General features: G+C 41.6%; 1 protein-coding gene across 1 annotated transcript in view; it reads right to left on the reverse strand.

Annotated features, from left to right (window-relative positions):
- Positions 1–339: 339 nt before the first annotated feature.
- GAS7 (growth arrest specific 7) overlaps positions 340–18614 on the reverse strand; it is a 140355-nt gene continuing 122080 nt past the window's right edge. The window contains exons 7-14 of the mRNA XM_063121514.1: positions 16987–17102; positions 13638–13712; positions 8734–8812; positions 6097–6225; positions 5474–5597; positions 3894–3973; positions 2838–2936; positions 340–2408 (exon numbers count right to left, since the gene is read on the reverse strand). Coding sequence (XP_062977584.1) covers positions 2295–2408; positions 2838–2936; positions 3894–3973; positions 5474–5597; positions 6097–6225; positions 8734–8812; positions 13638–13712; positions 16987–17102 — 816 coding nt within the window. The 3' untranslated portion in view covers positions 340–2294. The remainder of the gene's footprint in view (positions 2409–2837; positions 2937–3893; positions 3974–5473; positions 5598–6096; positions 6226–8733; positions 8813–13637; positions 13713–16986; positions 17103–18614) is intronic.

An 18614-nucleotide genomic window follows, 5' to 3' on the forward strand; every position in this document is an offset into this window, starting at 1 on the left:
ATTTAGACTGCTAAATCACTGTACGTGGAAAAGCCATGAAAGGGCTTGAAATCAAGAGGAAATCACTGAACGGTGCTCTGGAGAATGATAGGCTGGTGGAAGGATGCTCAGAATATGGAAATACGACTCCGGTTTGAAAGCAGGAAAAGGAATTGAATGGATGCCTTCAAAATCTCCTCAATGCTGTTATCTGCCCAAGCCTCAATTTCCCCAGACATACCAGCAGGATAAATTGTACTTTTTGCAACCTTGACGGTCAGTTTCTTGGGAAAAAGACAAAATATGTTTCTTATTATAAACCTGAGATGACAATGGAAGTAAAAAAAAGAAGAAGGTATTTTGTGCATAGTAAATCAAGCTGAAGAAGGGTAGTAAAGACAGGTAGATAAGAATAATCAAATGAGGTAAAGCTGGTGTTGGAACTAATTGGAATAGCTTGCCTTCATGGCTTCTTTCATTGCAAGTATCAAAGAAGCAAGCAAAACGTACCTGTCCTTCTCCACCCCCCACCCCCAACCAACAAGCTGTGTGAGCTTATCTGCAACACTTATCCTCATTCAAAACTTAAACTAATAACATTACTTTGGAAATGGAAAGGGTTATGACTTATATGGTGATGTTGAGAAATCTGGTCATAGTATTGATGAATGCACTGCAGAAAAAGAATTCAGAAAATGCAAGAAATAAGGGCCTATCTGCTCCTCACGTTTGCTTATGACAGCTGATCAAACAAAACACTTGGCAGTACAAAAAATGAAGAGATCTGATAACTCACAGTAAATATTTGTTCTATATAAACACCAAGGCAAGACTAAGACAAATGAAGAAAGGAAGGGGTGGGGATGAAGAACACTGTGGTTCTCCTCCAACAGCTCTCAACATACGGGAGCTCAGGATCCATTGTCAAGGCCTTGTGGGCCAATCGTAAATTCAGTGAAATAGCTGCACTTCAGAAAATATCTAGCTCTCTAACGCATCTTTGGCTGGGATTATACAGTTATTTCTAACTCACTTCTGGTGATATCTGGCACCACCCTATGTTGAGAGCTACATGGAACTCAGTCTTGTGAAAGTATCATAAAATGAAACTCTTTAAAATGGCTGCCATGGGAGCTCCAAGGCCAAAGTCATGTTAAGTCTTCCCAAAAGACCAGGTTCTGCTTGAATCTGGCTGTGGCATCAATGCCCGGATCTTTGAATCACGAGAAAAGAGCAATTCAATAAATCTGACTTTTGGGGAAATTGGTTTTGAGGTAAGACACATTGGCTAGGATGTCCTGCCCTCTATAGTCTATAAATGGTAACTTATTTGATGGGAAGTAAAGACTGAGCTATGTTTTGATCAATTTGATTTGGTTACAGTCTTCCAAGGGAAGCAGTCAAAAGTTCTTCAAAGAGTACATGTTGTATGCCAGGGCCCTAACCAGTGTGGCCTTAAAATCTATTCAACAGAGGGCATTTCTTTTCTGCCAGAGGGCAATGGTTGCAATTCTTAGATCACTTCCTCAGCAGTCATCCCTGGATAATTAAACAGGACCTCAAGTGGCTTGAGGATTGAAGCCAGTGAATACCTGAGAGGGTGTATAAAAAAGGGCCAACCCAACCAGATATCCTTTGGGTTTACTGTCTCCCAACCCATTACCTCATTTTCCTTTACAGCCTCACATCAGCATTTGCAGTTATGGGAGCCAAGATTTGTTAAAAAAAATAGTATTGTATAGATTTCATTGTTATCCTCACAACACCCCTGCGAGGTAGGCAATGCATTTTGAACTCCATTTCATAAAGTGTAGGGGGCGGGCAGGGAGTGTTTACACCACCCTCTCCCCACTCCCATCAAATTAAGTGGCAATGTTCCAGAGTCACATTCAAATTCACTGTAAGTTTGGCAGAGGCTTATTGTGTCTTAACATTACTGTACAAAACAGAGCATCATGCGAGGGGAGTAGCACAAAATAGTTAATCACAGAATAACAAAACTCTCTTTTGTACCAGAAAACAGGCCCGGCAGTTCATCACAAGAGCGGCGCATGCTTGGCTGCTGGGTGCCTGTTTTGAAAGGAAGTAAAAAGAGCGGCTTCTCAACCCTGGAATGTTGGATGTTTAAGGCATAGCACAGTAGGAAATGAAATAATGATCGAACATGACAGAAATCGTCCCTACAGGCAATAATAAATATATAAGGAAGCTGACAGCGGAACGTCTCTCTGGCCCCTCTTCTCTTGAGGTTTCACAGAACTCCCTCGAACGCGGCTGAGCCAAGAAGCCCATGACTTACAGCCAGGAACAGCAGTCTATATCTCCATGTCCACAGGTCTGATATCACCGGTTTTGTGTTCTTTTACCCACAGTTCCCTGTCTTTGGCTGGATCCACTTTCTGAAGCAACTGATCCACAGGTTCTACTGTCTAAAAAAACCACAAAAATGGCAGCAGCATTATTTTAAAAGTGCAAGTGAATGTCTCGTGAGACCTCTTAGCAAAACCAAACCACCTCCCCATCTGGCTTTTCCAATTCTTCCAGGTACATTTCTTCATTTCAAACTCAATGGAAACAGTAACACTTTAATTGCACACTCGAAATACAGGGTTTGTCTCCTGGCCTTGGGCTATGAATTAGTGGCAGGAGAGGTTGAGTAGCAGGCCACCAACATTAAGTAGGACAATGTATTTTAAGTGCTCTTCCCCCCCCCCCCCGCCCCCCAAGCCACTTGTGATGCTTGTGCCACCATCCATACTAGGGGACAGAATTGTGTAGACCCTACACAACTCGAAGGCTTTAGATTCACATAGGGCCTGCTGAAACATTGCATCAAAAAGGAATAAAGGCAGACTCACACTTTGGTTGAACATGTCTGTCTCGTGCCTCAACTGGGTATATTGGCAAAGGTGCTGCCGAATCATCTCCACTCTCTCCACCTCTAGCCTTTCAAGTTCCTGCAAGGGAAAAATCAAGCAACTTCAGTTATGGACGAAGATAAGCTACCACACCTAAGGATCAAATTAAAAGCGGGGCTGCTCTGTGTGACCCACCTAGCATTTCTTAGTGATTTCTTAGAGACATTAATGCTCTCTAGAGCACCCATCAAACCAAAGCATGGGTCAAACAAGGGCTGAAACAGATCAGGCCTTTCCCTTTTGTTGCTCCTAGTACTACCAACAGTCAATCCATAAGCTATGTAATTGGTTCTTAGAACTACTGTAGTGACAAATAAGCAAATAGGGATGAGGAAAACCGCTCTACATTCTCAGTGGATGTTAATCTTGCTGAGATACACTGAGAGCATAAGGAAGGAGCCTTGGCCTGCCGGAGGAGATTTGTCAATTTAACAGTCCTTTAGCATTTAAGAAAGCTATAAAGACTGATCTCTTCTGGCAGGAAAGCATGCGGCATAATGACATCAGGCTGTCAGGTAAATTGTTCTGCAGGCATTAACTAAAGGGGGACTCGACACGGTGCTGCTATTTCCAGTGGCAGCCTCATGCTTTTATAACATATAGTTTTGTCCTGAGAAAAGCAGAGGGAATTTGTTTAGCATCAGACTTTGGATACAGCACTGGGAAAGCTGGACAATGAGACCTAAGAATGGTGTGACAAGGTTCAGGCACTCCAGGGTTGGAAGAATTAGAAGAGTGACGTGTTTTTTTTTAGTCATCCAGATGTAAAACCATAGCCTATGACTCCCGAATATACTGCATTATGTTTACATTCCCCATGCCTATAGTAGAAGATGAGAAAAGATGCAATAGTGGCCCTTTCCTCACTGTATCCTACATGAAGTTTTTAAAAATTTACTAACTTCCAACAGTTTAACTGAGGCTGATAAGAGTCCTTCTTCACTCAACTCAGGGAAATATAACATGGCAAGGGAAATATAATATGGCAAGACATACCAGAGAGGTGGTCACCATTTCTTCAAACCATTTCGACTGAGCTTGGTTATATAGATCCACACAGCGCATGAGATCATCTCCTGCAACAAGCAAGACAAAACAAAGTGAATAATTATTTTAAGCCTCTCCTCCGAAAAGATGCTTAGAAGTGAAAGTGTAGTTACTACACGCACTGTTTCGATCCACTGTGATTCCCTAGTGTAACTAATGAAAACTCGTTAAGGAAGAAGTAAACTATGATCTCTCCACCTCTATCAGCAGTGAATGTCAAGAAACAAATATTGCAGACTTATCTAGCTGGATAACAAGCCAATGATATTATATAAAAAAATTAAGATACACACTGAGAAACAAACCTCTAGTTCCATGTTTGCCTACCCCTGTGAATGTGCTTCTCTCACTTCAAAAGAATTTCCCCAAATTTCCCTGGCCACAGAGGCTAGGAGTCATGAAAATATTTAGAAACTGTTAAGAACATAAGCAGTGCCATGCTGGATCAGACCAAGGGTCGATCTAGTCCAGCACTCTGTTCACACGGTGGCCAACCAGCTGTTGGCCAGGGACTAACAAAGCAGGACATGGTGCAACAGCACCCTCCCACCCATGTTCCCCAGTTAGGGAACAAATGGAAAATATTGTTCCCCACTTTTGGAAATTCCAGTGTAAACTGAAGTGAGAAACAAAAGCATAAGTCTGAAATGAAAATGGAGAAAAGTTTGTTCATTTCCCCTCCTACCTTGAATTTTGGATATTTATCAGTTATGTCAACTGGAAAAACCATGCTTGTTTTTTGGCTTTCTTATCTTTATGAGTTTCTATGTCGATCTTCTCAACACCACTCTTATATCAAGTACTATGCTTGAGTATAACAAGTGCAGCAGTAGACCCCTGCTAATGCTATTTAAATCCCTGTGTTTTTATAGCAAGCTCCTTGAATCAAGTATCTTGAATATCTCTTCCGCCATCTAGTGTACAAACCAAACAGTACGTACTTTATAAAATGCAAATACATGGAATCAAAAGTGGAAAATGTAAAAGCCAACTCCAGCTCTACTTTCTCCTTGTTGCATAAATAAGATGAATTCATGGAAACAGAGAGAATATGGCCCCAAAGTACTCATGCTATCGTAGATAGTAATATTAGTGAACTCGCTGATGAGTTTCAAGGGATCCTGACAATTCATGCATTTGACTCATGTCTGACCCTTCCTGCATTTCAAAGACTTACATCTGGCCACTCTTCCTAAATTTATCTACATATATCTTAAAGATGAGAGTACGAAAAAGTAACATTGGTCCTTCATGGGGGAAAATAAGTTAATTCCTGGAACCAATCTATAGCACCTGAGCATTTGAACTGGTATGGTAGATATTCTCCATCTAACCAGAATGTAGAAACCATTAAGAATTAAGTAGAATGCAAGTCCTGATCAATGCCAAATGTTAAGATTCGTTGAGTGAACAAGTCAATATTTGTACTCTCTTTATTCTCCAACAAATAGCTCTTCCCAAGCTTATTCTCACTAGCTAAAACAGGGGTGCTGTTCCCTTTCTTCCTACCACATTCCCCAGATACTCACCAGCTTGAGTAGACTTCCTCCTGGCTTTCTTAATTTCTTCTTCTGTCTTGTTGCTGAGTTTTATCTCCAACTGCTGTGTTTTCATCTCTAAATCCTTTTGCCTCTCTGTTAATGCTTTCCGGGCCTTGAAACAAACCAACAGCTATAAATTCCTCCACAGAAAAAGAATACCCATTTGCCGCCTTCTTTCCCTAAGATTGCTTCGCTCACAGAATAAATCACTGCAATATGCAACATAGGCCTTTGTGGTGGGGCTTGCATAGGTTTTAGCACTACAAAACAGATTAGCAGTTTTTTAGGGCAGTTCTTTGGCTAGGATAATGATTAAATCATTCAGAATGCTACAGCAAAGTGCCCTCAGTGTCTGAAGGAACATTGCACAGAACATGTAGATAATAATATCTACACTACACTAGTCTGAGAAGTTAGCCGTTTGAGTTTTATATAGAACACACAAAAATGTTGCTGCATACACTACATGTTTTGTTTGTTCAGACCAAAATATTTGTCTGGGAGAAAAGGGGTCTAAGCTTCCTTAATACATTTTTCTGAAGGTTCACAACAAGCTTCTCCTACCCATTGTGAAACTGTCTCTCAACTGGATTCAACTTGAAAAAGCTCACCTTTTCTACCGCTGCGTACCGACTAACCAGCTGTTTCCGCAAATCAGCAATGTGATGGTCATACTTCTTCATGTCTTTCTTGAAGTTTTCTCTGAAGTTGAGCAAGGGCTTCTCCACCTCCGCCTGGAGCTGAAATAAATAATAAACGAAACATTTTTTAGGAATGAATACACGCTATGGATTGTGATATATCTACTTAGCCCTAATTCTTCAAGGTCTAATGCAGGAGATTCATGAACTCCCTCCCCCATTTAAAGCAGGAAGTGGGGAGGTGCTCTGATTGGAGTAGTGTGGTGTGTGTGTGTGGATGGCATTTATTTTAGCCCTTCCCCCTAGTGCCATTTTCCTGATCAAAATCTCCTCCCTAAAGTTTTCCCCCAACTTTCCTCCCAGTAAGACTAACAGCAATGGGTGGATGGGGGGAATTACAATCTAGAAAACAGTACAGATAAGACATTAAATACTTTCTTCCCAGCAACACTATTTATTTATTTATTTATTTATTACATTTCCATACTGCCCAATAGCCGGAGCTCTCTGGGCGGTTCACAAAAATTAAAAACATTCAAAGTATGAAACAACAGTATAAAACCATAATATAAGATACAATATAAAAGCTCAACCAGATCAAAACAGCAGCAATGCAAAATTACAAATTTAAAACACCAAGTTAAAATTTATTTATAGACTGTTTAAATGCTGGGAGAATAAAAAGGTTTTCACCTGGTGTCTAAAGGCATATAATGTAGATGCCAAGCGAACCTCCTTAGGGAGCTCATTCCACAGCCGGGGTGCCACAGCGGAGAAGGCCCTCCTCCTGGTAGCCACCTGCCTCACTTCCTTTGGCAGGGGCTCCAATCACAATTGAAACCCACCACCACCCACTTCATCACTGATTTAAAGAGAGTTTGGGAATGTGACCATTTGGTCTGCAGGTGTAATCACATCAGTGCTGGGAAAATTGCCCTTTGCAAAAGCTGGAAAGAAAAGCAGCCCCTAAAGATTTCAAAGCAGTTGCCCTCTCTATAACAAGAATCATATGAAACAACTGGGGGCGGAGGGGAGAGAAAGAACAGATTTTAAGATCTACCCAAGAAGTACCAATCTTAGCACTGTGAGTCTCACTCCTGCTGTTTAGTACAGACTACACTAGAACTTCAACATTTCAGTTGGGAATTAATTATTTGCCTCACTGGATCCATTGCCAAACACTGATATGTTACATGTTCATTTAAGGCTCAGTCAAAATGCTTGCAACAGTTGCAACCAAGCAAAAATCTGCCTGCTTTCTGATCTCATAGCAATTTAATCATGGGTTGTGCACACATATTCCGCTGAAGCACTGAACTAAGAGTCTTGGGGCTGGCGTGGGCTCCTGCCAAAAGGGCGCTTGAAGTAGTATTTTTCTTCTAAAGGAGTGCTGTGATGATGATGATGATGATGATTTATTGCATTTTTATACCGTCCAATAGCCAATAGCACAGAGGAAACAGCTAGGGAAGATCTGAGTTGGATAGAATTTGAAATCCTTCCCCAGCACTTACATCATACAGTTACTTCACAGTTCATGCACTAAACTCCTCCCAGACTATTTGAGATTGCATGCTTGTGCGCTATGATCCAAAGAAAACCAAGACATTACATGAAACATTGGTGCTGATCAGATTAAAATAGAAAATGGTTTCTTGCAGTGTTTGTCCCTACCAGAGGACACACACCCATTAAAGGATAATTTCACGTGTTACATATTTCTCTGCTTATCTCCAAGCTATTGGTCTTGCATCAAAAATGTTTATTCTTTTGAAACAGAAGTGATATGGCCCATTCCATGATAAGCACTTTCAAATCCCATTATTTTAATGGGAGAGTTAACCACAGGCTTGAATCTATCCTACCACAACCAATGGAATTTGAAAATGATTAACCTTGTCTGGAGCATGCCCAAAGTTTGCTATGGGAGTGCTATTAGGAGCAGAGGAGGCTTCTAATACACCTCAGGGGTAGAGCACATGTTTTCTATGAAGAAGGTCCCAGGTTCATCCTCTGACAGCTTCACATTAAAAAAAAAAGAGGGGGGGAAGGATCATGCTGGAGGTGAAGTGGAAGACCTCTGCCCAAGAGCAAGTGCCAGTCATAACAGACAGTGCTGGACTAGATTGACAAACAGACTGAACTGGTAGAAGACAGCTTCCAATGTTCCAATGTTACTGGCCATAACAGCCATTGGGTTGTATCACTTGGAAGCTGGTGGCTCCTATTTCTTTGGGGCTGCGAATCCATTCTTGGTCTTAATCAGAACCAGTCAGAACTCTAAAGGAGCTATCCAAGGTGCTGAACCCTAGCCCCAAATGGGTTCAGAACCTTGGATAGCACCTTTAGAGTTCTGACTGGTTTCTGATTGAAACCCAGAGCAGATTCACCACCTCACTGAAATAGGAGTGACCCGCCTCCGCTACTTCAAGCTATTCAAGTGTCCCAGCTACCTGGGTTTCTTCCATTCCTCAAAGGTCTAAATCCAGTTTACCCAAGGAACCCCCCACCCCAAATTCGTTTTCACAGACAGACATTTGCTGTATTATCCCGGTTTTCAGAAAAACCTTGCCGGCTGGTCTCAGTCCCTGCAAATGTAGCAATTACCTTGGAGGAAAACTTGAGATGAACCTCTGCTTCATCAGCCAGGCTTTTCTTCAGCTGAGACCAAGCCTCTCCAAGTGTCCTGAAACACACAATGCAATATATCTGACTGATAGGAACATTCATTTCTTCATTAGCATCTGCTTCTCATTATCACAAGAGTACACTTCTATTAGTAGCAGCATTCTACGTGCTGCCTATAATGAGAACTAGAGTTCCTCAGAGTGTAGAACCAAAGCACAACATTTAACATTACCCTATGTAATTTCTCTCTCCAGGCTCATATTCATATTCACATTCAAGAAAAGAGATAATCACGAGTATCTCCAGAGAAATCTCATATTCTCTCCCTGCCCCCGGCAGCATGGAATTAATAAATTACTCTCACAATCCCTTAGCGCTGTTTGGCTTATAATTACCATTCATTAAAGATAAACCACTGACTTTTCGAGTTGTGCTCTTAGTTGTAGTTATAATCATTCCGTAAAGGAAACAAATGATTTCTGAAACAAATTACTTGTGTGGATAAAATGATACTTTTGAAACACCAAAAGGAGCATTTAAGCATGAACCAAAGTATAATATGCGAAGTAGCCATAAAATGTTAATTAGTTCCAGAGAATTTCTCCATCAGACTCCCATTATGTGGAAGGTTGAACAGCCTTACTAGTAAGAGATGCGTAATGGATTTAGCTAAAGATGCCTTTGGATCAGGTGCTTGCTTGTAAAGTCACATACAAATTAGAAAATGTCAAAAGAATGGAAAAGAATGACAAACACAGAATTTGCTCAAATGAAAGAAAGAAACAAGACTATTAAAGATCACTAAACTTCTAAAATGAACTTTGAGCAGACCTTCCAACCAGAAGTGTCCACATTCTTGTGAGAGTGTAAGATCAAACTGGGAAGTCCAGGGGTTAAAAAATTGCCGTTTATGAGCATACTATGGACACACCAGGCCACTTTCTATCTGCCTGGCCCATCAATAATAATAATAATAATATCAAGCTACATCCCACTTTTCTTGGCAGGATTAATGAGATACTGGCTGCATTCAGGTATTACGGGGGTGAAAGAACCCATTGTTGGTTCTTCCCCCATGACTACGATTTCTGCAAGTTGTGGGTTGTAGGGTGGGTACCCACACTATGTCAACCTGCACTGCATCATGGGTAATTCTATAAATTGTACTCATGCAACCAGCATGTGTGGGGTGGGAAAAGAACCAATGATGGGTTCTTTTGCCCCCACGATCGTCCAAACCCAGCCATTATGTGTAAACTGCACTGAACGCTCCTGAGTGCTACATGAATGCGAAGTATGACAACAACCACATTCAGCAGCCAAGTTCTAGCTCTGGAAAGCAGGGAACAAACAAATATGTTTGACTTGGAGAGGTTCCGTTGGCCTTTCACATGCATCAGAATAATTTTATTTATTTATTTACAATATTTTTATACCACTCCCTATCCAAAGATTTCACAGCAGTGAACAAATATAATAAAGGAATAAAAACAGAATAAAAAACACCATTAAAATTATATTTTTCATAGAACAAAGTTCAGATAAAACTGCGGCCGGTCATTCAGGGAAAGCTTCCTGGAACAAAAACATTTTCAGAAGGCACTGAAAGCAATACAACCTGCCTGATCTCCAGAGGCAGGGAATTCCATAGGAAGAGAGCCACCACACTGAATGCTCTTCTCCTGGTGGACTCCAATCGGGCCAAAGGTCCATCTGGCACCACTAGGAACATGCTCTCAGATGACCTCAGTGACTGGGCAGGTTGTTAAGGGAGAAGGTGCTCTCTCATGTACCCTGGTCTCAAGTTGTTAAAGCTTTGTAAACTAGTACTAGAATCTTAAACCTGGCCCGGTAGTGAATATGCAGCCAGTGCAGTTCCTTCAGCAAAGGAGTTGCATGCTGAAAAGGGGCAGCTTCTAATAACAGCTGAGCTCCTGCATACTGCACTAGCTCCAGGTTCCGGAGCAGCTTTAAGGGCAACCCCACATAAGAGTGCATTGCAGCAATCCAGCCTTGAAGTTACTAATGGCTGTACTACCATGGCCAGGAGAGGCCATAGCTGGTCAACAAGGTGAGGCTGGTAAAAGGCACCCCAAGCCATCACAGTCACTTGGGCCTCTAGTGATGGATCTAAGAGTATCGCAAACTACAAACTTGATCTTTCAGAGGGAGTGCAACCCTATCCAGAACAGGCAATGAGACTATTTTCCGGATTCAGGAACCATTCACCCACAGGGCTATTGGCCCTCATCCAGCCTATTACTGAGTGTAGGCACTGGTCTAGGAACCTGACTCAGATGTCACAGGGAGATACAGCTGCATGTCATCAGCATACTGATGGCATTTGGTTCCAAATTTCCTAATGACCGCTCCCAGCGGCTTCATATAGATGTTAAACAACATTGGGGACAAGATAGTACCCTGCAGAACCCCATAGCTCAATTGCCAAGGGGGCGAGGAATAATCATCCAATATTACTCTCTGAAATCAGGCCCATAGATAGGACTAGAACCACTGTAGCACAGTGCCTCCAATGCCCATCCTACGAAGTCAATCCAGGAGGATACCATGGTTGATGGCATCAAAAGCTGATGACAGATCAAGAAGAATTAACAGAATCCCCCTGTCCTTTCTCAAGGCTGATTCAATCCCCTAATCAGGTGGAAATCAAGACTTGAATGGGTCTAGATAATCAGTATCCTTCAAGAGTGCCTGCAGTTGCTTCACAACAACCCTCTTGCTTGATCCAAGAGCAAACTCTCTATAGGCAGTTATCAGGACTGACTCCCGAAGGCATTTTTATTATAACATTCAGGCTAAGGCATGGTCTGAGCACACATAATGCAACCACATGGCTAAAGCAAAGCAGGTCTGAGACTGGTCAGTGCCTGAATGGGAGACCACATGGGTATTTCCCATCATGCCGGAAAGGCAGGATATAAAAAATAAAGTTTCTTTGTCTTTTTTTCTCCCCAAATCACAAAAAAACCCACCTTTAAATATCTTTAGACTCTGGAATCTAAATAATCTTAAGAGCATGTATGCAATATTCAACAGTGTGCCAATATAAGAAAGCCAATTGGGTTTTTAACCCAAATCTTCCTACCATAGATGGACATCAAGGTATTGACATGTATTGATTTATGATATTTTTAATCTGTCCCATAACAAATGTTCTCTGGGTGGAACATTTGTACAAGAAACTAATCCAGCATTATTCCACCTACATCTCCCTTGGAGCCGTGAGTTGAACACATCCAAGCAGAAACACTTCAACAAGTGATGTGCTATACAGGCATAACTATTTAAAATTCCTCTTGCTCGTCAGAGTAGAAAATGATGAACAAACAGTGAATTCTTGCTATCAAGATACTCTCCTCTAGGAAAGAAAGAAAAAATAAAGGATAAAAGGAATTTTCAAAGGACTTATGTATAACTATCTCCCATGTCCATGACAGAAACAACGGAGTTTCCATGTCCGTGATAGTGTGGGCTCTCCCACACTAGAGGCATTCAAGAGGCAGCTGGACAACCATCTGTCAGGTATGCTTTAGGGTGGATTCCTGCACTGAGCGGGGGGTTGTACTCAATGGCCTTATAAGCGCCTTCCAACTCTACTATTCTATGATTCTATGAGTCCTGTAACACCTTAAATACTATCACTGAAATCCAGTGGTGTTTGTTGATGGAACAACATCTGTCAATGGAATGGATTCCCTTTCCCCCTGTAGCTTAAATCACTGCACACCCCAAAGTCTATTCCTGAGGGTTGTCGGAGTCTTCCTCAGAAGATTCTAAAGGCCACAGGAAGCTGCAGGGGAAGGAAAGGTTCCATTTTGGGAGCAGAAGTCTGCTTGTGAAACACTAGATTCAACCCTAACAAATTTATCATGGCATAGTTTTTGTGGACTAGAGCCCACTTCGTCAGAGGCATGATGAATAATTCTTTGTAATTCTTTTAATTACAAATAATAAAAACAAGATCATGATTAAGATTAATATGAATTACAAAGGAGTTTGAAGGACCATGTAGTCAAACTCCCTGCCATAAGTTCGATCCATGCCTGATCAATCTTTATACTGGATTGAAACTTCAGGCAATGAGAGTGTGTCACCTCTTTTTCATCCATTGCCAAACATCTCCCAGAAATGGAGAGGAAGAAAAGATTAGCTTTTAAAGCCTTCTTAATAGCAGCCACAGATGGGGGCAGCTGTATATCTGTTGAGTGGAAATTCCATAAGGTGGGGACCACCACTGAGAAGGCCTTATCTCTAGTACCTGTCCACTTTACTAACCTAGCTCAGTGGTAGAGCTCCTGCTTTGCATGCAGAAAATCCCAGGCTCTAACCCCGCCCCCAGCATCTCCAAGCAGGGCTCAATAACTCCTGCCTGAAACCCTGGGAGCTGCTGCTAGTCAGCCTCGACAGTACTGGACTAGATGGACCAAGGGTCCAAGTCAGTATCTCGCAGCTTCCTATCTTCCTCTATATTGGTGGGCCCATGATTGGGGCTGCCAATGCCAATCGTTAAACACTGATCAGGGAGCTCCACTGCCTGGGCTACAATTATTTTGCCATGAGTCACTTCTGGCCCAGCAGGTAGCCCTCTCAGTGTGAAAGGAGATGATAGTCTTAGAAACATGTCATTTCTCAGAGAGAGAGAGAAAACAACTTCCTAGCAACCTCAAATTAATGAATAATCCTGCATAGCAAACCAACCCTTCATTCATACGGTAGTTTCCAAAGGGTAAAAAACACCACATACTCCAATGTGGATCTCAGCAGAAAGGAAGCGAAGAATAAATTGTATCTAAATAAAGGCACATATTTCATAGCCGGATGGGATTCCATTGGCTAACAAAATGGCAACAATACACACTTACCCTTCTTCCTGGGCAGCCAGGGAGTTTTGTGATAATTTGGACAAGTTCTTGGCATATTCTTCTTCAATTTTTATCCTGCAGAAAGCAATGACACCAGCAGAGATCTATCATTTAGAAAAACGGTATCTCATGAAACAATAAACCAAAGCATCCCTAAAAAACCATCCCTTGGGAAAAGATCTTTTTACATGTTGTAAAATTTTACCTGCAAAACCTATCAAACTGAATGGTGGTTATTTCAAATTCTCACGAAGTTCATGGTAGATGAAGTACTTGGGTCTGTAGCCCCTATATCTGTGGTGGTGGAAATCGGAGATTGGCAGATTGCAATGCATTCCCTTAACCATTTTGTGGTCAAGCAGCATGGTTTAGCGTGTTGTCTGAACCAGGCCATTGTCCTGCCACAGATAGAGCAATACCATCTCCCTGGCAAGTCAGACGAAGCAGACCAAGTTTAACTATGTGCTGTGTGACAAAGTACTTCCTTTTATCTGTCCTGAATCTCCCACCAATCAGCTTCATGGGATGACCCCGGGTTCTAGTATTATGGGAGAGGGAGAAAAATGTCTCCCTATCCACATTCTCCACACCATACATAATTTTGTGCACCTCTATCATGTCTCCCCTCACTCGCCCTTTTTCTAAGCTGAGCAGTTGTAACCATGTAACAGGGTTGCTGCTCTAGCGCCTTGATGATTTTACTTGACCTTTTCTGCAGCACCTTTTCCAGTTCTATAATATCCTTTTTTGAGGTCGGGTGACTAGAACTGTACAGAGTATCCCAAGTCTGGTTGCACCATAGATTTGTGTAAGGGCAGGATGATCTTGGCAGTTTTATTTATGATGCCTTCCTTAATTATGCCTAACATAGAATTTTCATTTTTCATGGCAGCTGTGCACTGGGTTGACATTTTCACCAAGCTGTCCATGGCAGCCCCAACATCTCTTGGACTTGAACATCTAGCCTTTTCCAACTACGCTCCTAATGCAATGCCCTCTCAGGCCCCAAAGCTCTATCTTGAGAGAGAGAGAGAGAACTAGCAAAGAACATTGAACACCAGATCACTCCTGCAACTGGATCACCTCCCTCCTTCAAAGTACCGGGATCGGACAGCCCTGGTAAAACCATTGATTGTAGTCACAGCTGTGCAGCCATCTTCTGGAACAGTGAATGGAACCTGCTCTCTCATGTTTTGTCATGGTGCACATGACATAAAGGGGCCAGGCAAGGAGTTGTATTTCAAGTGGCAGACACACAACATGGCTCTGTAATGACTACCCTTATCTTTAAACAATTGCTTATTCTTTCACTGCATGGCCGGCCTTTTAAAAAAAAAACAACCACCAAGAAACACAAAGTAGACCATAAGCATGATAGAAATGCTATGAAAAGTAAAACAGACATGCAATAAATCTTTAAAAAAAGAATATAAAACACACATCAAAAATGGAACATTTGAATCAGACCCAAAGAGTCAGAGATAGTCCAAAATTCTTTGCTAAAAATGTAAGGTGTAAAACTTTTGGAACAAGAAAGAAAGTGTAGTTTTTGTGCTGCAGACTATTTCATGTGCAGATTTGTTGGGGCCCCACATTTTGACAAAGGGATGCTCACTGGTCCTTATACTGAAGAGCTTCCGTTAGAAGAGAGTGTTTTCCTATTAATTCAACACAGCATAATTATCACGGGTGAAATGAAGCTGGACTTTCATTTTCCTCTGATCAGGAAGACAAAGTCCGTTCTTGGAACACAGTGTTCCAGTCCCTAGCTGCAAGTTCTGGAGAACTCAATCTCCTCCTTTTATTATTTGAAGAGCTATTTATAACAATGCTCTTTTTCTTCTAAGGGTAGTTATAAATAATGAGTGGCTATAAATAATAACTGTTTATCTTTCTCTCTTGCCTTCTCCTTTCATGTCCTGCAGATATTTTATGTTATTTAAACCATGTTCTAGCATGGCTGTAGTCACAGGGATAGGGGTGGGGTGGGGAAAGGATGGGTGGAGGGGGATGAACAGAGATGTTGTCAAAGTCTCCAAACTATCGTGCATCAAAAGAAATCTAGAGGATTTGTGTTCTTAATTCTCTACAGTGAAGATTAACGATTAAAATTGCCCATTAACAATTCTAGAGGGGCTGTTTTCAGATTAAACAACTTGGGGTAGGGGGAAAGGTTGTGATCTTAGTTTTTTTTAAAATCTCAATGCCAGGACTAATGATTTCTGGAGACACAAGGCTGGACACAGAGTGGAACTGCTACAGAGGAAGACAGGGGAGGCAATTTCTGCCAATTCCCCTTTCCCACTAGCAACCCTTGCAGCCCTGAAAAATCTGCTGCAGAGAGCTGGGGGACCTTCTGGAACAGCATGTGAAGTGCCATGGAGGGGTGTATGGGGAATAAGTGAAGATGGCCTCCATTCCCCTTCCAGTCATTGGAGTCTCCACTGGATCAAAGGCCCTGACATCTGCAGAAGGCCAGCTTTGAGTTCAAGCCATACTATATATAGGTGCACCTCCATTCACATAATGGGGGGAGGGATTTCCACCAACTGCCTCCTTTATCTGTACCCCCATCAGAAGCAGAAGGGGATAGAAAGTCCCTTTCCACTAATGTAATTCTGTTCCTTTCACATAAGGGAGGTAGGATCCAAGACATAGAATTGTAGTTCTGGAAGAACTGAGCAGGCACATATTTGAACATCATCTTATTGTGCATAAATATGCATCAACCTGCATGCTTTATTTTTAATCCAGTATGAGAGATCTGGTAGAATTTGGTATTGCTGGCATGTTGGAACAAACCTAATGATAAGTGTTGGGCACTGGGGTATGTCTGAAAGCATGGTAAGGAGGGCACATAACCCTGCAGGCACAGAAGTCCCTTTTGTGAACCACAGGGGGTTGTGTCAATGCCATCTACCATTGTACAATGAAGTTCACAATCACAAAGTCTAAAAAAAACCCATATATTTATATTACTTCTTAATGCTGAGCACGCAAGAAATGCAAACCTAGCCACAGATTACTAAATTTTACGCAGAACACCATATAGAAGGGTTTACAGCTCTTGGATGTTAATTGTTTAGCTGCATATAATCACTACATTTTCATGTATAATACCAAGGTTTAGGCTGTGTAAGGTGTGAAAGTGAGAAGACACTGCTGTAAATCTGCAGGAGCACAAAAAAAAATCCCAAAACAGGCCAAGGCACCTCCATACATTAGTCTGGTCAATATTTGAAGACTGGTGTACTTGACTAAGGGACAAACATTAGGAGTTTGACTAACAGAAACAAGACCAATGAAACACAAGGAATCAACCTAGGCCAGAACTGAATTTCTAAGTTACCTTTCTCGAATAAACTCTGCCATTTCTTTCTGCATTTGCTTTCCTTTCAGTTGTTTCTGTAGAAGGATTTCGAATCCCGAGACCGTACTGTTTCCTTGAGGATCCTTCTTATCAGTCTAAAGGAAATGGACAGTTAGGATATATGCCACACAAGAAGCGTTAGAACATGGGAGGCAGCCAGTGCATTCCAGCTGTTTTGGACTACAACTTCCATAATCCCTGACAATGGACAATGCTAGCTGAGGCTGCATGGAATGTGTAGTCAAAAACATCTGAAGGACAACAGGTTTGCTTACCCTTGGCAAACATGTGCAAGCTTAGGCTGATATACCAATTACATCCTTATCTGGATAGAGATAGCCTAGCTACCATTATCTATGCTCTGATAACCTCTCAACAAGATTACTGCAATGCGATATATTTCCACTTGTCCAAAATAGAGCAGGAAGACTGTTAACAGGACAGGGCGATATGAACATATTACAGCAATGCTTTATGATCTGCACTGGGTTCCAGTCCATGTCCAGGCCCAATTCAAAGCCCTAAATGACTTCAAGCCACATGAAGACCTTCTGATTTGGCTACACATTTTAGGTCTTTAGTTTTTGTTGCTTTTATATCTGCTATTATACATTTTTAAAAAATCTTTACACTGCTGGTGTGTTTTTACTTTGGTTTTATACTGATACTGTTTTATTGTGCTATATTTTATGGCTTTAATTGTGAAACACCCAGAGAGCTTTGGCTATTGGGTGGCATAGAAATCTAATAAAGAAATATGACCCAGTATTCAAAATCCTTTTGCCTAACACCACAGATACAATGTACACTAGCAGACCTTTAAAGACCACAACAGTAGATCTGCCAGAGTTCACAGAAAAATAGCAGAGCATTGCCACTAGAGGATGCTCTGGCATACAGAAAACAGAGACGCATCAGCAGATTGTATGTTCATAAGAACTGACAGTGCTAATATAAAGAGGGGGGAGCCAAGCTTCTTGTAGGAGAGACTGAAGTCAGCAACAGCCATATTTTTTTTTGATCAGGCATATCAGTCCTCAATACCGAAATAATTTACCACCCGGCCCCTCCATACCCATACAATATTTGCCCCCTGATCATTTTTCCTCTTCTCTCTAACCCAGCGGTTCTCAACCTGTGGGTGGGGACCCCTTTGGGGGTCGAATGACCCTTTCACAGGGGTCGCCTAAGACCATCGGAAAACACATATTTCCGATGGTCTTAAGAAACTGTATTGACTGAACTATGTCATGTATCATCTTTTGTATTATTAAAGCTATTGTTATGTATTATTTTCATTAGCAAACCATCCCATGACAATGGATCGTGTACAGAAGAATGAAAATAATTTTATGGTTGGGGGTCACCACAACATGAGGAACTGTATTAAAGGGTTGCAGCATTAGGAAGGTTGAGAACCACTGCTCTAACCGAACCCTTCTTCTCTGCTTTCCCCCCACTGCTATTCTGTCTACATTAAAAAATACAACTAAATGTAAGTTGCAGGGCATAGGCATTTCTAGAAACCTCTTGAATGCAAGAGAACTATCTCTCACATTGTGCATAATTAGTATGGGGGGATAAGGTTTGTAACATCACATGAAAAT

This window comes from Elgaria multicarinata, chromosome 3, assembly GCF_023053635.1.
Source record: "Elgaria multicarinata webbii isolate HBS135686 ecotype San Diego chromosome 3, rElgMul1.1.pri, whole genome shotgun sequence".
Lineage (NCBI taxonomy): Eukaryota > Metazoa > Chordata > Lepidosauria > Squamata > Anguidae > Elgaria > Elgaria multicarinata.